The 24,515-nt window shown below is 47.2% G+C and overlaps 1 protein-coding gene across 4 annotated transcripts in view; it reads left to right on the forward strand.

The window, feature by feature from the left end:
- Window positions 1-3,068: 3,068 nt before the first annotated feature.
- The window catches only part of LOC115558983 (nuclear body protein SP140), a 43,604-nt gene continuing 22,157 nt past the window's right edge, over window positions 3,069-24,515 (forward strand). For 3 of the 4 annotated variants that reach the window (XM_030377561.1, XM_030377577.1, XM_030377584.1), the window contains exons 1-4: window positions 3,069-3,430; window positions 7,231-7,399; window positions 13,509-13,625; window positions 14,626-14,759. In XM_030377561.1, the coding sequence (XP_030233421.1) occupies window positions 3,236-3,430; window positions 7,231-7,399; window positions 13,509-13,625; window positions 14,626-14,759 (615 nt within the window). In that variant the 5' untranslated portion in view covers window positions 3,069-3,235. The remainder of the gene's footprint in view (window positions 3,431-7,230; window positions 7,400-13,508; window positions 13,626-14,625; window positions 14,760-24,515) is intronic. The other variant, XM_030377568.1, reaches the window with a different exon arrangement.

Raw genomic sequence — 24,515 nt, forward strand, 5'->3', positions numbered from 1 at the left:
CCTGGTGGCAAAAAAAAAGAAGTAATTCTGTCAAAATGACAATGAAAATGTGGTTTTGTTTGTTGTATTAATCCGTTACTCTAGCTATTGCTAATATGTTTACAATTCAATAAAGAATGGAGTAGAAATCTTTGGCACTTTTCATCATTGCGCCCCTTCCATGGTCTCATGTGGGATCGGCGCGCGCACCCAACAAGTCGCCGCGATGTACTCACTTTTTTGACCCTTCACCTGTTTGCATCCCTGACATGAGTGACTTACCCCCACCTCTGCTCTTCTCTCTCTTGAGGATGTCTACAATAGACACTGCCTCAGGAGAGCTCATAGCATCCTGAGAGACTCATCCCACCCAGGCCATAACCTGTTTGAACTGTTGCCCTCTGCAGGCGCTACAGGGCAATCAGATCAAGAACAAATAGGCTTAAAAACAGTTTCTACCCCAGAGCTGTTATTTCTCTAAATAATGCAGAATTATAAATTATTGCATTATCATACCAATCTGACCTTTAAAATTGGCTGACATTTTAAAGTGTATATATTTGTTTGAGTTCTTTAACATTCTATTTTTATTTTAAAAAAATAACCCTTTTCTCATTTAGTTTTTGTTTTAAAAAACACTTATTTTGAGAGCTTCTACCCCAATTTCGTGGCACTTTGTGCAATGACAATAAAGAGATTCTGATTCTGACTAGTAGCATGGTTAGCAAAACCTTATCTTAAAAACCCCTAGCTACTACATCAAGTTGCAGAACCGGAGCCGTGTCCTGTGGTGAAGCAACGGGGCCTGTGGTGAGGCAGGTCAATTTTTTTCGGCATTATACTTCAGGCCCTAGCTGCCCCAGTCGAGTTTTTCAACGTTTATTTTGAAAACTCCACCGGCCCCGACTCAATGATGCTGAATACAATCAATGCTGGACTTCGAAACCTTTAAACTTTAGTATGTTTTTAATGATGACCATGGTGGCTATTATTATTATTATTATATGTTTTTTGCTGTTATGTGTTATATTTCAGTGACTATTCATTCGAGAGTGGGTCAGTAAATGGTTTGTGATTATGCTGACTATATATAAACCTCAAAAGATAAATAACTCAATGAGGCTAGTGGGTGAGGAAGTTCTAGCAGTGTTGTCAGATTGGGTGATGAGGCCCAAGATAACTTAAGTTGTAAATTACTACACCACCACACACACACACACACACACACACACACACACACACACACACACACACACACACACACACACACACACACACACACACACACACACACACACACACACACACACACGTTATGGTTATAAAGATGTGTTGCAGTAAAATTTTTAGAAATGCTTAATGCAGTAAATAAGTAAAAAAATATGCAAAAACTGACATTTCACTGTAATACTCTATTACACTCTATGTTTCCCATTGCTCCGCCCTTATCAGGTATAATGGGATGCTGGTAAAATATGTTTTTGTTTATTCCCATGGTTATCTAAGAAATGCATTCTTGTTTATTTGCTACAACATTATTCTGAAGAGCTAAATTAGGAAAGTTATTGCAGTGTTTCTTTATTTCACCTCATTTTGAGTTCAATCTCTACATGGTCTGTATTCGATTACTTTTGTTTTGCCTCGTTCAGCCTGTAGGGCAGAGGTCGGGAACCTTTTTGACTGGGAGAGCCTTAAAACCCAAATATTTCTAAATATATTTCATTGAGAGCCATATTGTATTTTTAACATATAATAAATGAAATATGTCTTACTTTTAATGCGACTTCTGGTGTTGCATGGTTTTGCTGATGGTCTTGTAGTCTGGTTCATACGTGGTGAGGTTGAGCTTCATGCAGGCGTTGAGGCCTCCATCAGTTAAACGTGAGCGTAGGTTGCTCTTAATGTTCCTCATATGCGAGAATGACTGCTCACATGCATATGTAGAGCCAAACATGGTCAATACGGCAATACTCACACGCTGCATTGTGTGGTATGTCACAGGAAGCTCGTTCCAAGTTTTAAGAATCAGCTGGTCTTCAGGTTGAAGATTTTTAATTTCTGTCCACTTGTGTTCCCTCGCCAGCTCTGCTCGCTGTCGCGCAAGACTTTCCAACTCCCCATTAAGTGTCTTGAACTTACTCGTCCACATGTCTGATGCCTTCAGGTCCGCAACTTCCAGCTCAAAGTCTCCAATAGAGACCCCGGGGATGCATGTCAGGCCGATTTTCTTTTCGCCATCTTTTCCGTTACAAGGGTTTAAGCGGATAAACTGGTTGGCTATCTGATAAATGTGTTGTATTGTTTTTGTTGCTAATTGCTAATTTTCACCTTTACAATGACCCATGGTTCCCGACCCGACCCGTGACCCATGACATTTATCTTCAAAACTAATTTCTGTTTACTTTAAAATCACACAGTATTATTAAGAAATATCGCAAGTATTTTAAAATCAGTTCCAAACATTTTTTTTTTTTTTAGAATTTTTTTTTTTTTTTTTCCACTCAAAATTGTCTGGGAGCCATATGCCGTCACCTGAAGAGCCATATATGGCTCGCGAGCCATAGGTTCCCGACCGCTGCTGTAGGGGAATAGCGTGCCACGCAGCCTGGAATGCACGGTAATCATCGTCTTTTACAATGACCCAGACATGCTCGCGAGCCATTGGTTCCCGACCCGACCCGTGACCCATGACATTTATCTTCAAAACTAATTTCTGTTTACTTTAAAATCACACAGTATTATTAAGAAATATCGCAAGTATTTTAAAATCAGTTCCAAACATATATTTTTTATTTAGAATTCCAACACACACACACACACACACACACACACACACACACACACACACACACACACACACACACACACACACACACACACACACACACACACACACACACACACACACACACAAAGATCCACTCAACAAAAACCGAAGACACAAACACACACGCGTCTGTCTGATCAAACCATAGCTCACATCCTTGTCAGGGAGCAATTATAGCCATGTAAATATATACTACTGTGTGTGTAGCCTACGCAAGGGTGCCCCCTAGCTGCTTCTGAATAAACCACGCCTCCAAGTTTCACTTTCGAAACATCACTGCGTAAGGAAATGAATCGTTTAGCACCAGTTGTGTTTCAGTCCGTAAGCAATTGAATTGGATTTTCCGTCATATTTTCGCAGGTTGCTTGTTGTTGTGAGTTTGTAAGTACATAGCCTACGTAGACGTCTACTTGAGACTATACGTGTCACATGGTTATCATATTTGTAACTACAGACGGAATTGCAGACGGAACTATCAAAATGAACCCTTTGGATACACTTGACGACCGCCAACTTCAAGGGTTTTTCAGGCGCAGTAAGACAGAAATGTCTTGCATGGATAAGCCACAATCACTTTTAAAGCAACTGCGGGACCACGAGCTCATTCTTGAGGAGAAATTTCAGGTGAGACTAAAAGTATCTCGGATCAAAGAGCCATGAGTGTGAGCATAGTTACGTATTGTAACTCTAGATTCTATGAGTATAGGCGCAGCCTTTTAAGGCGGTAAAAAAATGTTTTTGAAATCCCCGCCCTGCAACAGCGTGGACCTCAATTACGTCCGCGGACCTCAACGACGTCCGCAGCTTGCATATATAGGCGAGCGCAGGCGGACGTTCTGCGCCCAATAAACAGATTTTCTTTAGCTATTTAAAGGACAACGAGGCCGACACTTAAAAGGCTGCGCCTATACTCATAGAATCTAGAGTTACAATACGTAAATATTCGTTTGGTTCACGTGACGTCACTGTAGCTTTGCACCGCCATCTTGACGAACGATCCCACCCACTGACCCACTGATTTCAGTGGCAACTCAGCATCAGCAACAACACCTACGACCAAAATCAAACAATGAGGATGCACTCTTTTATTGGTAATAAAAGGTTCTGAAAGATGGCATATCCATGTAGCTTACTAATGAATAAAATGCATACAAAAAACGTTGACATATGACCCACTATGTTCTGCTCCATATTCATCCGGTTCATCTACGTCACGTTTTCTGGAGCGCCGCCATTTGCACATGAGCATTTGCACGACCGATCTTGCCAAGTATGGCCGCCTACACCACTCATCTGAATGTTAGACAGAGACAGAGATATTATCGATTTTAGGCTCCGATCCTTATTTGTTATCCCCAGTTATTTTTTTGTCCATTAGTTTGCTTGCCTCAAATCAATCTTCATGACATATATATTTATTTAGTCCACAACCCACCGCGGTGAAGTTAGTTTTAGGTTGGATATTCGACGGATATTCAGTCCAGTTCCAGCCGCGACGTCACGGAGATTTGCCCGGCAATAGCTGCAGGAGAACGGTTAGCACACCGCGCAGAGCCTCGCGGTGAATCGCTGGAAACTGATTTAGGGACCGTCAATAAATTACTTCACGTAATATATAAATACAAAATACTTAAAGTGGAAATGAAGCAATGAGAACTGTGACCATTTTTTGGTTGCTTTTTCATTTTTGAGAATACATGGATTTTCATTAAACCTGAAATTCAAGTCGTTTCACTGGAAAATGAAATGTTGATAACGACTTTCGCAACTAGGGCGCGGCCATGTTTTAAAAATGCAGGCGCTACGTCATCAAAATGGTTAGCGCTTTCAAATAAACATGTCAAATCTTGGAAGAAGAACAGGGGGGTCATTTTGTATTGCCCCTGGATGTTCAAACAAATATTATCGGGTAAAAGAGAGTGGTAAAATAGTTCATTGCCATGTCATTCCTGTCAGGAAGCCTAAACTGCTCCAAAAATGGTTAGCTGCATTGAAACGCCTCAGCCCCCGAATGGGATGATGGCAGAGAGTATGTAGCGACCACTTTATAGAGGCTGATTACATTGAAGAGGGAGCTTTTGCTGTCCCACCAATCGGCTGAAGCCAGATGCTGTGCCAACAATTTTTAATTATAGTGGCTATAGTGCTGGAGACACGGACAGACCTGTCAAATCGGACCCGGGCGCTGCTCTTATGCGCAGAGAAAGAGTGCAGAAACGCGCTTGCCAGGCAGAGGAACGAGAGTTAAACTTAGCTTCTAGTACTAGAGAAACAGAGAAATTAGTACACTCACTGTTTGAAGATTGTCTTGTTTGCAGACTCGCTCCATGCTCTTGATCATTTCTAATCCATCGCCAAAATAATCCATTGATTTCGGAAATAATCCATTTGCAAACACCGTCGGTTGCACTATTTTCGCATATTCATGTGCACACCCAAATGGCACGACAATTACATGTATCATGAAATGAACGAACTGTAAGACAGCGTGGTAGCCCAGCTGCTGCACCCGTGTACTACTTTTCATAGCTGTAAACAACATCCTGTGGACGGGCAGAGCCGGGAGATGTCAGTTATTATCACCTCCAGTAGCCGCGTTTACATGGACACATCTGTTCCGCATAGATTTCTATGCGGAACAGAAAATGATCATGTATACGCCTCATTCGGAATACAATTATCTGTTCGGCATAGATTCTATGCCGAGTAGAAGAGGTGGTGTAGTCCGTTTTAATCGCCATGTACTCTTATTCCGAATAGATTGGGGTTTAACTTAGAGCAGCCGCAGTAGTTCGCAATTGGTCCACTGAGCTCCGTCGGTACTTTTAAGCACACCAAACTTCACCGCTGTCAAGGAAAGTGGATTTATTGCCTGATTCACGTCTTTGTTATCACTCCGTAAAAGTAGTCCGGTAAGCGTGTCCGGTTGCTAAGCGACGGGACATGGGTGTTTATTAATGACGTGTTTGCGTATCGTAGTGTCCGCGTGCGTCCGAGATAACTGTAAATGAGTAGGCTACTACTTGTACTTTTGTAGGCTGAACGTTAAAATACTTCTTAACTTTAGAGATGGCATCTGCAGTAGTTCGCAATTGGACCTTCGAGGATTCCTGGTCACTAAATTCCCGTAAGACCACTCTCTCCCACCAGTCTTGGCTGCGGACTCGCATCCAAATTCCTCATGTTTGCGGCGGAGCTTAGGGTTAATATATAATAATACGTTGCTGCGCTGTCCTCCTCCTTCTTAATTGAAGCAGCAGGCAGAGAAAAGCTCTCTCCTGCTGTGCTTTCATTAAAATCAAATTTAAAATCCCCGATAGTGATAAGACATCCATTATGTCACCGCCGGTCCAGAGTTGTGTCAGGTGTGCGCGAGAGACATAACGGACACTTTTGTTACTGCCATGTATACAGTACATTCGGAACACATTTTAGGAACAGATCTATGCCGCATAGAAATCTATGCGGATCAGATGTGCCATGTAAACGCGGCTAGTGAGGCTATGAGCCGCTATGTAAACAACATAGAATGTTACCAACCATTCCCGTGACGTCATCGTATTCTGAAAACAGAGATGGCGGCGCACAGGCTGAAAACATTATAATTTATGCAACTTGTTTGTGCTTTATTCTGAATAATGGTTCATATTTCCGACTTTATTTGTATTTATGGTATATTGAAATATTTAACTAGTGCTATAGACATCTGTTTATTTGATTGCTTCCTTTCCACTTTAAGTTTTTCCAATAGCTTCCATGCCATGTGACCCAGTGACTCCAAACCAGTATCGAATTGTAGAACTAAACCCTGAGAATAGGACACACCACTTTTTATGTTATTTTAGTGCTTCATCTCTATTTTATATGAATATTTATATGCAGGAATTATCATATTTCTTTCAATAGCTTCAATGCCATGTGACCCAGTGACTCCAAACCAGTATCCAATTGTAGAACTAAACCCTGAGAATAGGACACACCACTTTTTATGTTATTTTAATGCTTCCTCTATTTTATATTAATATTAATATGCAGGAATGATCATATTTCTTTCAATAGCTTCCATGCCATGTGACCCAGTGACTCCAAACCAGTATCCAATTGTAGAAATAAACCCTGAGAATAGGACACACCACTTTTTATGTTATTTTAGTGCTTCATCTCTATTTTATATGAATATTAATATGCAGGAATTATCATATTTCTTTCTATAGCTTCCATGCCATGACACCCAGTGACTCCAAACCAGTATCCAATTGTAGAACTTAACCCTGAGAATAGGACACACCACTTTTTATGTTATTTTAGTGCTTCCTCTATTTTATTTTATATGAATATAACATCGCAAACGTCCACGAAAATCTGTTACCTCAATTTCATACCCCTCGATGTTAATGAAAAACTTTTCTTCCTCCCATCTCCAGGAGATGATCCGTATAAAGAGCAAGGAAGTAATGCAGGACAACGTATATGAACTTCTGAACTGGATCGAGACAGAGCGACCCTTGGACATCAGGTTGTTCTGGATCTGCGTCTTCAAGGAATTCATCATGACCCAGTACCCCACTCTGAAGCAGCTACAAGACTCTCTTCGTAAGTCTCTTCGATGGTCAGAACCCTGCTGTGGATGGGGGGGGGGGTGTGATTGTGCCCGGTCCACGTACGCACCAATAGATATCACACACGGCGGTCCATCTCGCTCCTCTTCCTCATTCAATACAGACGAGTGAAGGAAAGAGCTGTGTGTGTGTTTTTCTCTTTCTTCTCCCGTTACTATTCCCTTTTTTACGGTAATTACCGTTTGCAAAACAATGTATATTTATGAACACATGTTGAAAGTTTGAATGTTATGTGGGCACTTTATCAGAACTGCCTCTTATCATTAGTAATATTTTATGTTTACAGAAATATTTAATTTATATTTTATATATTTTACATTTCATGTTATGTTACAGGTTACACTGTTTACAATGGCAGGGCTTGCCATAATGCCTTTTTATGTAAATCGATTAAAATCGGAAATCTGTTTTTTTATGAAGAAAACCCCCGCGGATGAGCGGGTGTTTACTTTAGGTGGATGTTGGAGGTTTACTTTCTCGTGGATGTTGATGGATATTGCACAGATACATCTTACTATGAAACTACTTCTTTGAGTGTAACTCCCTCTGCATCAGCAATCGGCGCAGCTTGGAAACAGATCTGTGATATCGTCTGAGTAATAGTTTATACACTTAATGGTCGGAGTGCTAGCTTGTGGAGATTGTCATGACAGGGGCTGGTTTCCTATTCAAAGGTAACCTGTGGAAATCTATGATTACCCCAGCTGCCTTGGCCCTATATAATTCATTACTGCAGCCAGGGGGAATGCAGTATGATCCTCCTGTAGACCTGGTTGTTTGCTTTTCCGTAGCAATTTCAGCGAGCCTCGGAGTCTGACTCATTGCCTGCTACGGCTGCTAGAGCCACAGAGTTGGAGTAGGTTACCATGCCAATGACGTAGCTGATTGTCGAAATCCAACATGGCGGCGCCCTGTAACTTAAACAACACTTTCATCGAACAATTGTATCCCTTTTAGTAAGTTCAGTCATTTTTAGTAATTGTACCAATGAGAAGGCAGAAAATACATCTGTTACATCAACTAAACTTCAATTTTCAGTTCCATTCATCTTTAATGATTTGTTTGAAATCAATCTGTTTATTTCAACAACTGCGCCATACACATTCAACATCAAAATTATGTCAACGTGGGCTTAGGCTGATAGGCCTACATGCGCTGAAAACAGATTGCAATTTATTTTACTGTACACAGCCTGCATGACGGTGAACTAGAGTTCATTTGTAGCGAGGAGTACTCGAGTACTCGATTCCTCACGCCCATCCCTAGTATATAATAATAATAATAATAATACATTTAATTTAGAGGCGCCTTTCAAGACACCCAAGGTCACCTTACAGAGCATATAGTCATCATACATTATTTAAAAAACAAGACATTGTGTAAAAATAAATAAACATAAGCAATAAGAAATAAATAAAACAAAAACAAGACAAAACAAAACAAAAAAAACAATCAAAACAGTGATCAGTTAGACGTTGTGTGCGAGTTTGAACAGGTGAGTTTTGAGTTGTGACTTGAAGGTTGTAATGGTGTCTGATTGTTTTATGTGTGGGGGGAGGGAGTTCCAGAGCCTGGGTGCTGAACAGCTGAATGACCGGGCACCCATTGTAGTGAGTCGTGATGTGGGGATACATAGTAGTCCAGCAGAGGTTGAGCGGAGGGAGCGGGAGGGAGTGTATTCTTGGAGGAGGTCACAGAGATAACTGGGGGCTAGGTTGTGGAGAGCTTTGTAGGTGAGGAGTAGGGTTTTGTATTGGATACGGTAGTGTACTGGGAGCCAGTGAAGTTGAATGAGGACAGGGGTGATGTGGTCAGATGATTTGGTGCGGGTGATGATCCGGGCGGCTGAGTTCTGAATGATCTGCAGTGTGTTGATGAGTTTGGTGGGGAGTCCGGTGAGGAGGGCGTTGCAGTAGTCTATGCGTGATGTGACAAATGAGTGAACTAGGATTTCAGTGCTGGATTGGGTCAGTGATGGGCGGAGTCTGGCGATGTTGCGGAGGTGGAAGAATGCAGTCCGGGTGATGTTGTGAATATGGGGTGCGAATGAGAGGGTGTTGTCCAGGATGACACCGAGGCTCTTGACTTTGGAGGAGAAGGGTACTGGGAATCCATCGATAATTATGAGTGGAGCTGGGGTGTGTTGTGATTTAGTGAGGGTGGATTTGGATCCGATGAGCAGGGCCTCGGTCTTGTTTCCATTGAGTTTCAGGAAGTTCCTGCTCAACCAGCTCCGGATCTCTTCCAGGCACGTGATGAGGGAGGTGGGGGGGATGGCAGCGGTGGGTTTGGTGGAGATGTAGACCTGTGTGTCGTCAGCGTAGCAGTGAAAATGGACACCATGGTGACGGAGGAGTGTGCCCAGCGGGAGGAGGTAAGTGGTGAAGAGGAGTGGACCCAAGACTGACCCCTGGGGGACACCCAGTGAGACACCTGAACACCCAGACTTGTGGTTGCTTAGTTGAACAAATTGTTGACGGCCGGTGAGGTAGGATGTAAACCAGGAGAGTGCAGCACCAGTGATCCCAATACCAGCTAGGCGGTCCAGGAGCAGAGGGTGGGAGATGGTGTCGAATGCTGCGCTGAGATCGAGGAGGATGAGAATGGTGAGTAATCCAGAGTCGGCTGCAAGGAGGAGGTCGTTGGTGATTTTGACTAGGGCTGTTTCAGTGCTGTGTTTTGGACGGAAGCCAGATTGGAACGGTTCGTGGAGATTGTTAATGTCGAGGTGGGACTGTAGTTGTGCGGCAACCACCCTTTCAAGTGTTTTGGAGATGAAAGGGAGATTGGAGATGGGCCGGTAATGGTTAAGGTCAGATGGGTCAGCACCAGGTTTTTTCAGGATGGGAGTGATGGCAGCCAGCTTGAGAGTGAGGGGTACAGTACCAGTAGTGAGGGAGGAGTTAATTATGTTGGTGATCATGGGGGAGATGGACGGAAGACATGCTTTGACAAGGGAGGTGGGAAGAGGATCGAGCTGACAGGTGGTGGTTTTGGCTTTGCGGATGAGTTCTGAGACGGTCTGTTCTGTTACTAGGGTGAAGTCAGAGAGGGAGCTGATGAGAGGTTGGCCAGAGGTGATCATCCAGGGTGGGTCATCAGAGGGGGTGCGAGATGAGGCCAGTTGTTGGTGAATGGTGTTGATTTTAGAGCTGAAGAAGTCAAGGAACGCAGTGCATTGGGTGGTGGAAATATCTGGAGGGAGAGATTTAGGAGGCTGAAGTAAGTGGTTGACTGTTGAGAAGAGGACTCTGCTGTTGCCTGTACCAGTGTTGATGAGGTTGGAGTAGTATGAGGTTTTGGCAGTGGTGAGGGCATTCTTGTAGTGATGGAGGTGGTCCGAATACATTTGGCGGTGTACAGTGAGTTGAGTCTTATTGTAGAGTCGCTCCAGTCGACGACCAGTGGCTTTGAGCTGGCGCAGATGAGGAGTGAACCAGGGAGCAGTGTGGGTGAATGAGACTGAGCGGGTTTCAGGGGGGCCAGGGTGGTGAGGGAGGAGGAGAGGCAGTTATTGTAGTGAGTCACCAGGTCAGTCAGGGAGGAAGCTGGGGGAGGGTTGGGGTAGGAGCTGATCATGGTGGAGAGGTCTGTGGTGTTGATAAGTTTGATGTTTCTGAAGGAGATGGTCCGTTGTTCCTTGGTTTTGTGTAGTTGGGTATGAATGTCAAAAAGTATAGCTTTGTGGTCGGAGATGGGGAAATCAATGACATCAAGGTTAGTGGGAGTGATGTCAGTGCAGCAGATTAAATCCAGAATGTGACCTTTGTTATGGGTTGGGAGGTTGACATGTTGTGTGATGCCAAGACAGTCCAGAAGTGATGTGAAGTCATTAGCAAAAGTACAGGATGGGTTGTCAATGTGGATGTTGAAATCACCAAGGAGGATAACAGTGGGGGACATTGCACATACAGATGTAAGTAGTGATGAGAATTCATTGAGGAAAACGGCGGAGGGTTTTGGTGGTCTGTAAATGGTGACAATGATAGTGGGTTTGGGGCCGGAGAGTTTTACAGCTAGACATTCAAAGGAGGAGTGAAGGGGGACTGTGACAGTGGTGACTTTGATGTTATCACGATGGAGGAGAGCGAGGCCACCCCCCCTCCCATTAACCCGGGGTTTGCTAATAAAAGAAAAACCTGGTGGGACAGCTTCATTTAGATGGGAGAAGTCATTTGGTTGTTGCCAGGTCTCAGTGAGGCAGAGAATGTCTAGGCTCTGGTCAACAATAAAGTCATTTATCAAAAGGGCCTTATTACTGAGGGATCTGGTGTTCAGCAGACAGAGTTTCAGACAGGTGAGTGGAGTGTAGCAGGTTGCTTTGAGCAGAGGGGACAGGACACTGTGATTGACGGGACTGACCGTACGGGCTGTGCGAGGAAGGGGGCGGGGCCCAGTGGACCAGAAGGAGCGGATGTTTTTGTTGCTGGTGTGAGTGTACTGAAAATTCCGTCCAGAGCCTCGGTGGATGTATTTTGGTCGTTTGAGAATGTCCTGGTGGGATGCAAGCTGAGGTGGTTGGGTCCTTGAGAAGATCCGTAGACGTAACATCTCCGTTACCGAGTAACTGAGCGGCAGAGATGCGCTCGTTACGTGAGAGTCAAACATAGCGCAATCCAGAGGAACAGGTTAAAATCCACAGGTTGTGAAGTCGGAAGAAGCCAGCGGTAGATCCAGGCGATTATGGTGAAGCCACAGAGCCAGCACAGCGGAGGCAGAGGAGTGGAGAAAGCCGGTTGTAGCTACGCTGGAGACGGGGAAGCCAGTTGGACGGCGCCGGCGCCGGGGGTTATCAGCAGTCTAGCCGGCCAGCAGGTGTCATCCACCAACAGCTGCACGACTCCATGCACAAAACACAAAACAAAACACGCAGACGTTTAACGTTCAGAAATAAATAAATAAATCAAGAAAACTGACGCAATTACTTAACTTAACTTTGTAGTCCGATCCGAGGTCCAGAAGGGTTTCAGACAGAAGGTGTTGAAAGTAAGCAAAAGAAAACTGATGAAAAAGTTAAAAGACTAGAAAGAAAAAGAAAATCGCGAAAAAATAATGTTCAAAAATGACGTTCCGGTGAGCAGCAGCAGCAACAGCGTTCAAAAGGCAACAGCGTCCACCAACTGTACGACCTCACGTAAAAACACGTAGAAATAAAGAAAACTGGCGCACTGACAATAGCGAAAAGTGACTATATATAACTAGCAGACTTAGCTAAACTACTAAAGACCAAAAAAAAAACGGCAAAATGTTCAATGCAATCGTGAGAAATATCGGAAATACTGAATAAAAACAAGCCATACAGAGCGGCGTTAGACTCGCCAGCGTCCCCGTTACTGATATATGTACACGTATATATGTGTGTATCCATCACCCATCATGATGTTGGTTCTGTTTGTCTGGTTTTTGTCCCTATTTTAATTTTATTAGCACTCTGTATTTATTGTATTTATTGCATTGTCATTTCTAAGACAGGCAAACTCGAGTTTGCATATACACACAAAAACAAAGTTTTCTGAAGCAAATGTATCAATTTTCTGTGCGGCGCCACTAACGCATGCCGTGGGCTAAATTGATATGTAACTTATTTGCTCCTTTTAAGTATAACATTGCTTGGGGAGTCCAATTCCTCCACTGAAAAGGGTGGAACGTGCTTACAACTCTCTGCTAGTTAGCGATCTATCTCTTCTCTACATGTAGTTGTGTTGCGCGAATGCTGCTGAGGGAGGTAGCCTATTTGATAGATTCGCTGAAGTGTCCAATCATGTGGTGATAACAAAAAAGAAAAGCGATACCATTGGCCTGGGGCGCATACTGGCGCGACCCGAGGGCGAATTTTCTTGCGCCAATGAAAAGCTGTCTCTGCTTGATAGACAGCAAAAAGTTAGCAAGCGCCCTCTATTGACCCACCGCCACTGTTATTGACTGAAATGATGTGTTTCATGCAGTCAGGTTTGTCGCTTTGCTATAAAGTACCACTTTAAGAGAAAGACGGTGGTACATTATTATGTATCATTGAATTTGTCATATTTTTTCACCCTGAATAATATGAATTAATATGGTTTTTGTTATAATCCTGAGCCTAGGCTCTCTGCCGAACGGGGAAAATGCGGAGATTTGGACGTTGGATAAGTACAGGCACCATCTGCCTGTTACCTGTGGTGACAAGCAGGGGACGCTCGACCGCGACAAACTGGCAAAAGGTGAGCCGGTAACAGCCTGATTAGGGGCTGGAATGTGTGATCATTTTATTCCTGTTCCAAGGGTTTAGTTTATACAAAGTTGTGTCCAGAAACACAGCAATGGAATTTATGTTTTGTTATTTATGTGAAGGAACTAGTCTTGAAGTTTTCAGTGTGGTGTTTGAGTTAATGAACTAATAAGACTACAAAATTAGCCATAAAGGAGTAAAAGACTGTTTTCCTCCTTGTTTTAGGGGATTCATGAGTCAACTTTCTGTATTATTAACAATAAAGATTAATTATTATGGTTTTCATTGGAAATGTTGAAAATCAAACCAGGTATTGCATTTGAAAATAAAAAAATCTATAACATTAAAAAATGAAAAGACATTGGTTACACTGGAAACAGTAACCAACTGGAGGAAATGGAAAAACCAAACAAGATGGGGTTCTTATTTGTCTCTTCAGGTTAAACAGAGTGGGCTTGACCAGAGATTTAAACGCAGTTTACAGGGGTTTGAAAAACAAAGAAATTAGGGATGCACCGAATATTCGGCCACCGAACAAGTTCGGACGAAAATGGCCCAAAACGTAATGTTCGGTTTTGGCCGAAGGAGTAAAAAGGAGTTAAAAGTAAAAAGGTACATTGTTCTTAAATACTTAATAATGTCTGCTGGAATGTTAGAAAACGTTCAGTATTAAATTAATATTTTGTATCAATTTTGTAATCGATTTTTTTTATAGAAAAGCAAGACAAAAAAGTTTATAAAGGACATTTAATTGTTAGATTTATGCAATGGTGAAAAATTAAAGCAAAATGAATGAAAAACATTAAAAGACACATTCGGTATTCGGCTTCGGCCTTCGGCCAACTGTTTCAGTATATTCGGTTTCGGTTTTGGCCAAGAATTTTCATTTCGGTGCATCCCTAAAAGAAATGCAAAGTTAAGTTGTAGTTTATTTTTTAAACCTATTTTCCACCTTCAAGCAGTTTTTACCTTATGACTGTCTGTGGTTTCAGGGGAGCCGTGCATCCGGAGCAACAACGAGTGGTACACACCCATAGAGTTTGAGAAGCTGGGCGGCAAGGAGAGCTCAAGGAACTGGAAGCAGAGTATCCATTTCCAGGGCCCCCCGTTAAAAGAGCTATTGGAGGTATTTAAAAGGAAAGCCAAACCCTAAAACAAATGATTGTAGGGGACGAAGGACCCTCTAGTCTTGTGCCACGTTATTAATTGATGGCAGACTTGGTCCAGTCAAGCACACATTTAAGACCTTTCTCCTCCCACACACTCAATGTAAAGTGGGCTGTGATGGCTTTGGCCCACCACAAACCCAGCCTCCACCTGCTTTGGTACCACAATGATAATGTTGAGATATCTGATGTACCACATGGAGGATTTGTTTAGTGCCCCCAGTTGTCAAATGTTGGTATTATGTATTCGACATTTATGTCCTGCTTAAAGTCGTACTGCAGGGAAAACCATAAAGGAGTAGAAGCCTACCCCAAAACTAAAATTATTACTATTTCATGCAAAAAATTGTTAAATCTATCAGATGACAGAAGTGATGTTAAGTATATGGATCTCGAAATCTTGACATAAAAGGATAATTAATATAATAATAATGTATTAAAATACTAATTCATATATGGACTCACGACTCAAGTAAAAAGTGAAGACACCTATGCCTGAACAGCAATAAAGCCACCCCTAATTAAAAAAAAAAGTGTCTGTGAGACGGCATGTTTCACAATTTTACATTTACGTTTACATTTAGGGCATTTAGCAGACACTTTTATCCGAAGCGACTTGCAATAAGTACATTTGTCATAAGAAGTGAAACAATATATCGCTGTCAGTACAGTAAAGATGTTCATAGAGCCAAGTGCAAGTACTAACAATCGCTAGGCTAACCCGTTCCCCGTGTACAGCAATGCTAGCAGCTATTGCAGATGTTACACAATTAAGTACTATGAATAAGTGCGTACAATAAGTGCGTACATTAAGTGCCAGGACGTACAACATACAATGGTGGCCGGAAGGGGCTGGGTAGCTATGCAGAGTCGAGGTGAACTCTGAACAGGTGAGTTTTGAGTCTTTTGCGGAAGCTGGTGAGCGACTCTGTGATCCTGACATCGGCAGGGAGCTCGTTCCACCACTGAGGTACCAAAACAGAGAAAAGTTGTGACTTTGTTGATCGACATTTGCTTGACGGTACCAGACGTCGAGCTGAGGTAGTTGAGCGGAGGGATCGAGCTGGGATGTGTGGCTTTACCAATGCTTGGAGGTAGGCAGGGGCAGTTCCAATCGACTGCCTTGTATGCCAGTACCATCATCTTGAATCTGATGCGAGCTACTACAGGGAGCCAGTGGAGGTCCCGGAAGAGGGGGGTCACATGGGAAAACCTCGGTAGGTTGTACACAAGGCGCGCTGCCGCATTCTGATGCTTGATTGCAGGGGAGGGGAGAGGACTTCAAGGGGAGAGAAAAAGCAATAAAGTCAGGGTCAGACACGGGGAGCGGGGTAACAGAGAGAGCAGAGGTGCCGCAGGACCTTGTGAATATCAGGTCAAGTTGGTTCATGAAGGGGACCTGGAGGGACGGTAGATCACCAAAATGAAGAGCTTGATAGGAAGGGTGACAGTGACAGCGTGGAGTTCAAATGCAGATCCTTCCCCAGAAGTGTTCTAGGGGAAGGACCTGGTAGGACTAAATCGGCGAGATGAGGAGTCCGGTCCGTCCTCCTCGCCCTGATGGTCTTGGGGTGTGTGAGAATGAGTAGACGGTGGAGAGGGCAGCAGGAGTAGCAGAGTTCTCTGGAGTGATCCAGGTCTGTCAAGGCCAGGAAGTGGAGGGTCATGAAGGACGCGTAGGCCGAAATGGCGTCTGCCTTCTTGACCGCTGATTGGCAGTTCCAGAGTCCTCCCATCACTTCAAGGTCAGTGTAGGCAAGGGTCGGTGGATGGCACAGATTGGATGGGTTGCTGTGCTGAGCAGAGGATCTATGGTGGCGTCGTCTATGAGTGGAAGTCCTGACGATGAGTAAAGTACGACACATAGCTACAATAGGGTGTAATAGCTAGCCTTTAAATGCACAAGGTAGCTCAGGCAGCCGTAGCTCCGCCCACCATGCAAGCCTATTGTTGTCACCTTGTGACTGAAACTAGTCTCAACGACCTCTTAGTAAAAAACAACGACGGCAGCCAAAACTAACACAGCGGCAATAGGGTTAAAGTTAGTACAACCAATTGTAATGCTAAACACTAGAGTTCTTAGTTTCAAGACTCACCTACAGCCAGATATGACACAACCTTCTTAAAGATCCCATGCCATGCTATTTTATGGATGCTTTAATATAGGTATTAGTGGGCCACAAACACAGTATTCAAAGACGTTCCCGAAATTCAGCCGTGGTGCAGAGTTACAGCCACTCTGAACCAGTCGCACATTGAGCTTCCCCCAAATGCGCTGTTTCGGTGGGCGTGTCAAGGAGGGGGGTGGGGGTGTGGCCCTGAGCAGCTTGTAGCCACAGTACCATGCGCTCTGTTTACGGTGGATGTATCGCAATGGCTCGTAGAAACCCATATTATACATAGATATCTATATCATATAATATATAATATATATTATCACCTGGCTCTGAGCAGCTTGTAGCCACGGTACCATGCGCTCTGTTTACGGTGGATGTATCGCAGTGGCTCTTAGAAACCCATATTATGCATAGATATCTATATCATATAATATATAATATATATTATCACGGCCAAAAGCTGTGTGAGCCTCCAGATGATAGGCTATTATGAATCTCAAACGGCCGCGTCTACTTCAGATTGATGTGGAAGTGGAAGAACCAGAGACGTCGGAGAACCCGACGAAGTCCTTTGTGATTCATTATATCGTCTGGACGTGCACACAGCTTTTGGCCGTGATAATATGTATTATTTGATATAGATATCTATGTATTATATGATATTATTTAGATATAGAGCTCCAGGACTGTAACGCAAGTGTTGTACACTTCCTTGTTATTTGGATAACCGTTCTGCTGTTGGTGTGATGGCGCATAACACGTCGGACTCTCGTCTCTGGTATTTCTACAACGAGACTCGTAGTGGGAGTTATCTCAGCCATGGTTGAGAATGAATTGGGGGAAAGGAACTTTGGCTTTGACTCCCTGAAGTACATGAACCAAGACATGGAGGAGAAAGGGATTGTTGGCCGCGAATGTATCCCGCGAATGTATCCCGCTTGAGCCCTGCTTCCCGCCGCCTCGGCAGCGGTCAGCGCTAATCACCGCCTCCTGCAGCCGAGGCGGTGGTCCATCGGCAGCGAGGCTCCGGTGGGAGACGACCGCGGTCAACAATCCCTTTCTCCTGATGTCGTGGTTCATGCCTACTTCAGGGAGTCAAAGCCAAAGTTCCTTTCCCCCAATTCATTCTCAACCATGGCTGAGATAACCCCCACTACGAGTCTCGTTGTGGAAATACCAGAGACGAGAGTCTGACGTGTTCTATTTCATGTAGGCTACGCCGTCTAGGCTTCGCCTTATGGGCTTGTCCCGTGCGCGTGCGTGCGCGCTGAAAATTCAAACTGTGCACCTATCAGCGTGGGCACCGCCCACATTTCCCACGGTATCGTGTATATAGCACGGTGCATACCGTCGCTCATCCTCCCTTTTCTTTCAGCACTTGTGCTTGTCAGCAGATTAGAGAACTACCTAAGATGTATTCAACGGAACAACGGATCTCCCAGGCCGGTGGCAGCGGCCCGGGAGAGGCCTCGGACAAACGGCCCTTTTCAGGGCCACCTAAGAGCGCTCCTGGGGCTAAGTCCTTCGCAGGACTCCTTTGCGCCTCCTGTCCCGCCTCCCTGGCACCGGGTGACGGGCACGTGGCGTGTTTTCGGTGCCTCGGCGCCGACCACGCCGCGGCTGCTATGGCGCCCTCCGACACCTGTGTCTCATGCCGGGAGCTGTCTGAAGAAGGGATCCTCTCCAGGCACCTCTACTTCTCCCCGGCGGTGGACCTGGCTGACGCCATTGACCTGTTCAGGGCCAGCCCGGACTACCACGATGGCGTCACCGACGGCGACGCTGTCTCAATGGACGACGTCTTCGACGACTCGGCGTCCGGTGTTTCCCACTCCCGGGTTTCAACCGTCACCGCCGTGGAACGAGAGAGACCGCGCCGGATGACCGATCTCTTCGGGGAGATCATGGCTGAGGCGGCGGCCATCAAAGGGATTCCTATGCCGGCCCCGCCTCTCGCCCCCATATCGGATGATATGCAGGGCGAGTGCTTTCGCACCCCATCGTCTTCCCGAAGGGTTACCCAGTGCCCCTTGTTCCCGCCTGTGCAGCACTTTTTTAGTGCTGCCGGTGGGGACCCTTCTACACTGAAGGCCCCGGTGAAGTCCTACACGGACTTCACCAACGTGGAAGGGTGGACACTCAGGCGAGGGGGATCCCTCGCCTGGAGCCTCCCCTGGCAGCGCTTCTCTGTCCGGGCGCCGGATAGCGCCCTAACGAAAAGCCGCTGCCCCCCGACCGCCTCCAGAAACAGATTGTCGGCCTAACGGACAGGGTGTTCGTTTGTGCCTCTCAATCTGCGGCGGCGGTCAACAACATCGCCATGCTCTCCTCCGCCATGGTCTCCTTGTCGGCTGACCGGGAGGCCTACGGCCCAGAGGAAGCCGCAAGATGGCTGGCGGTTTCCCGCTTTTCCAGCGCCATCCTCCAGCTATGCCAGCCGATAACCGTTTCGGCCGTCCGGCATATGGCGTGGGCAACCATGATTCTGCGAATCATATGGCTCTCCCACACTGCGGTGCCGGAACGGGAGCGGGCCAGCCTGGTCCAGGGTCCACTAGCGCCGGATGGCCTATTTGGACCCCGGTTTTCCGAGGTTCTCGCGCACCAGCAGTCTGTCCGTGAGAATCGTTCCCGGTTCGGGGCGATTCTCACGGGCTCCTCCCACCAGCAGGCCGGGAGGAAGCGGGGTCCAGGCCGGGCCCAGCGTTCCAGGGGACCGCCTCCGACTCCAGCCCCGGTGCCGCAGCAGCAGCCGCGGCCGCCGCCACCGCGGACGGGTGGAGCAGCGCCACGGACCGGGAAGTTCCGGAAGCTGGCTCCGACTTTTTCCTTCCCCAATAAAGAAAAAAATAAAGACCGTTCGACTGAACGGCAGTACATGGTACCCAAAGAGCGATATTCCTTAGGCCACCTGCGTCCTACGCTTGTGGCGCGTCCCTCCATGTTGCCTCTTTCCCCCCCTCAGCCCGGTGGCTGTAGGGTGGCGGTCGGACGGCGTGTTCACATGGCCTCTGGTTCACCTGCTTCTAAGAAGCGGCGATCCTTGGAGCCTCGTGGACGGATCAGAGACTCGTTGCACGAGCCCGTGGATGCGGCCGCTTGTACCGATCCCCTGGTTCCCCACATTAAAGGTGAGGAGACAGGTCCGCGCGCTGTGGCTACAGCCTGCGGACAGCGCATTCGCATAGGTGCGGCGGCCGGACGGCTCGCTCCCTGTTCAGCGGTCACGAGTGCAACGTCTAGACAGCTCGTTGTTTTTACAGCGGCTGGTTCTGGTACGTCTCCTACGCTCGCTGAGCCTCCTCCCTTTCATGGGAAGCCCCCCTTGGTTCACACGCAGTGTGGAGGCGGTAGGGGCAGAGGAATACGGGTTATTCCTGGACGGTCTTCCTCAGCTGTCGGCTCGCCCTCTCTCCAACCGCTATGCGTGTTGGCAAGAGCGGTGCGTTCTGCCATCGTGGTTGGACACCACGTTGAGATGGGGCCATCCCATACAGTTCAAGCGTCGTCCCCCACCCTTTATGGGGTTGGTGGAGACCACGCTACGGGACCCGGCTGCGAGCACGGCTCTGGCAGCAGAGGTGGCACGTCTCTTGGTAAAGGGAGCCATCACTGTCGTTCCCCCCCACGAGTCTCACCTAGGTTTTTATTCCCGCTACTTCCTGGTTTCCAAGAAGTCAGGGGGAATGAGACCTATTCTGGATCTTCGCGTGTTCAACAGATTCGTTGCCACGAGGAAGTTCAGAATGCTCACGGTCGGAGCATTGTTCCGGTGTGTGAGAGAGGGCGATTGGTTCACATCCCTGGATCTCAAGGATGCTTACTTCCACGTCCCTGTTCGGCAGGCGCACAGGAAGTTTCTCCGCTTTGCCTTTATGGGGATGGCGTACGAGTACCAGTGTCTGCCGTTCGGCTATTCCCTGGCTCCGCGCACCTTCTCGAAGTGTGTGGAGACGGCGTTGGAACCGCTCAGGCGTCAGGGAAAGAGGATTCTCTTCTACCTAGACGATCTGCTTATTCTGAGCAACTCAGAAGAGACCGCGAGAAGGGACACCATGCTGGTGATAAACCATCTCTCCTTCCTGGGTTTTGCCATCAACTGGGAGAAAAGCTCCCCGCTCCCCAGCCGGCAGACAGTCTACTTGGGGCTTTGCCTAGACTCAGCCACCATGACTGCGATGCTTTCGCCTCCTCGGCGAGACGCCATCCTGTCTGCGCTCTCCCGTTTTCACGTTCGCAGAAACGTGACCGCACTGTCCACCATGCGCCTGTTGGGGCTGATGGCAGCTGCCCACCCCGTGGTCCCCCTGGGTCTGCTTTTTATGCGCAGACTCCAGCGGTGGTTTGCTCGCCAACGGTTGGACCCCAGGCGACACAAGCTCAGGGTGCTCCTCGTTCCCCGTTCGGTGTCGCCAGACCTGGAATATTGGAAAGGACCCTCCGCCCTTCTCAAGGGTGTTCCCCTTGGCAGGGTGGCGTCCTACGTAGTGGTCTTCACGGACGCCTCGTTGACGGGTTGGGGAGGAACGTGCCTCTCTCACTCGGTCGGAGACGAGTGGCACACGCCCCCTACAGCACACATAAATGTGTTGGAGCTCGACGCTGTGAGGAAAGTGCTGTTGCATTTCTTTCACCTGGTGCGCGACCGCCACGTTCTGATCAGGACAGACAGCGTGTCGGCGGCGGCGTACATCAACAGACAGGGGGGAGTCCGCTCCCCTGCTCTCCACCGAAAGGCGGTCGAGCTCTGGCTTTGGGCTCATCAGTATCTCCTCAGTCTGAGAGCCCTGCATATCGCGGGCGCCCAGAACTTTGGTGCGGACCTCATGTCTCGAGGCGGTCCCCGCCGAGACGAGTGGCGGTTACATCCCGACATTGTCAGACTGATCTGGCAGAGGTTCGGGACAGCGCAGGTGGACCTCTTCGTGTCCAGGGAGAACACGCACTGCAGGTGGTGGTTCTCCCTCAGCCCTCGGGATCTTCCCCCGTTGGGGGTAGATGCGTTGGCACACACACCTTGGCCGCGGGCTCTTTTGTATGCGTTTCCCCCGCTCCAGCTGATCCTTCCTCTTCTGGAACGGGTCAGACAGGAGGGTCTGTCCCTGATATTAGTGGCCCCGGAGAACCGTTCAGCTCTGTGGTTTCCAGAGCTGGCGGCGCTCTCACGGTCAGCACCGTGGCCAGTACCGTTCAGGCCGGATGCGCTTTCACAGGCCCACGGGACGGTGCACCACCCGCCCGATGTCTCGGGACGGCTGTTGGTTTGGCTCCTGAGAGGTTGATCCTGCAGGGCAAAGGTTTACCTGAGACGGTTATCAACACTATTCAGAGCGCTCGTGCGCCTTCTACTTCTTCCCTCTATGCGGCGAAGTGGTGCGCCTTCTCTAATTGGTGTGTGAAGAACCACGCTGTCCCTTCTCAATGCGAGGTGGGAAGCGTGCTTTCGTTTCTGCAAAACTTATTGGAAAAAGGTTTGGCCTTCTCCACTATCAAGGTCTATGCGGCAGCCGTTTCGGCTGGCCATGCAGGCTGTGATGGTGGACCGATCTTCAGCCATCCACTGGTCAAGAGATTCTTGCGTGGGGCTAGACGGGTTAGGCCTGTTTCACGCGTGCTTACACCACGCTGGGATCTCCCCACCGTGTTGCGCGGATTGTCCAGGGATCCTTTCGAGCCTCTTTCTCAGGCCCCTTTGGATGCCCTGTCATTTAAGACGGCGCTCTTGTTGGCCTTGGTCTCTGCCAAGCGGGCCGGTGAGCTAACCGCTCTGTCTGTCAGCCCGAGTTGCTTGTTGCTAATCGAGGACAGCTCCTTCGCGTTGCTCAGACCTAATCCTGCGTTCCTCCCGAAGAACATTAATAGTTCTTTTCGGTCGAGGGATATTGTGCTTAAGGCTTTTCACCCCCCGCCTCATTCTAGTGAGGCGGAGGCGGAGTTGCATCTCCTGTGCCCGGTTCGGGCGTTGGCTATGTACGTGAATCGCTCGGCCGCGTTCCGCTCCACACAACAGTTGTTTGTGTGTTATAGCGACGCTAGCAGGGGCCGCGCTCTCTCTAAGCAGCGGTTTTCTCGCTGGGTATGTGAGGGTGTTCGCTTAGCCTACTCTCGGCAGGGCTTGGCGCCACCGTTGGGTGTTAAAGCTCACTCCACACGGAGCGTGGCCGCTTCAACGGCTCTACTCAAGGGCGTTTCGGTGGAAGACATCTGCGCGACTGCGTCATGGTCTTCCCCCGGCCCCTTTGTCCGTTTTTACATGTTAGACATGTCCAGGGGCTCACTCGGCAACTCTGTGCTGGAGTCCGGGACCCCTTATACGGCTTAAGAATATAAACATGTTCTTTAAAGCGCCGTGGTTGGATTTCCTCTCGCCGGCTGGCGATTTGGACTTGATTACCAGTCTTACTCTTCCACCTTTTTTCAAATGAAAAACAGGCTATGAGGGTTTTCTATTGGCTCGCCAATCGTCTGGTGGTTTTGTTTACCAGTGTGGCAATCCCGCCGTTGTTTCTTCAAAAAAAAAAAAAAAAAACGGCCGAGAGAGTCCCCTTATTGGAGAGTCGGATTCTATGGCTCCGCCCCCGGTAGTAGCGGACCTAATGGAAACCGTGTTGCTCTGGTTTTTCCTTTCCTTTTCATGGGTTCCATGAAGCACGGATTGGAGCCGGAGTCTTTACAGACTCACTTTTTTCCCTTGATCATTGCCTTGCTTGATCTAGGAGGAATTAGTTTTTTATTAAGCTGTTGTGTTTTACACATCCTTGGCTTTTTTTGAGTCTTAATGTGTTCTGGTGACTTAGGTCGTTTTGACGGTACATTAATCGGTACATTAATGAAGTGAAATAGCACCATAGACCACCATCTAGAGTTCTAAATTAAAGCACATTACTTTAACTTCTGCCACATTGCACTCTCTCCCTACAAGCTTTAAACTTGGTGTGACTCATTCCCATGGATAGGGGTACTGATTGATAGAGGTTTTGGTATAGGCCTACTATGTTATGTTTCCAAGCTGATATTCACTTTGAAAACTGGTTCTCTTTAGGTAGAGATTTATTTTTTTATGTTCTAGTTGGCAAGACCAGCAGCATGAGGAGGGGCAAGGCCAGCAGCATGACACCCTCACTCAATCCACTCTGAACTTCACCCTTAACATTGACGGCTCCACCATCACCCCCTCCACCAAAATCCGTAACCTTGGAGTTATCCTGGACCCCACTCTCTCCTTCCTCCCCCATGTTAACCATATTACCAAAACTGCCTTTTTCCACCTTCGAAACATCGCCCGCCTCCGCCCCAACCTGTCAACTACCGCTGCTGTGACACTCATCCACGCTTTCATTTCATCCAGGCTTGACTACTGCAATGGTCTTCTCTACGGCACCACCAACAAAGTCCTCAAAAAACTTCAATATGTCCAGAACTCAGCTGCACGCCTCCTCACTGGTACTCGCTCCAGAGAACACATCACACCTGTCCTCCGTGAACTCCATTGGCTTCCAATTAAACACAGAATCAACTGCAAAATCTTACTCATCACCTACAAGGCCCTCAACAGCCTAGCCCCCCCCTACCTTGCCGACCTCCTCCATCACCACGCCC

The sequence above is a fragment of the Gadus morhua genome, chromosome 2, assembly GCF_902167405.1.
Source record: "Gadus morhua chromosome 2, gadMor3.0, whole genome shotgun sequence".
NCBI classification, from domain to species: domain Eukaryota; kingdom Metazoa; phylum Chordata; class Actinopteri; order Gadiformes; family Gadidae; genus Gadus; species Gadus morhua.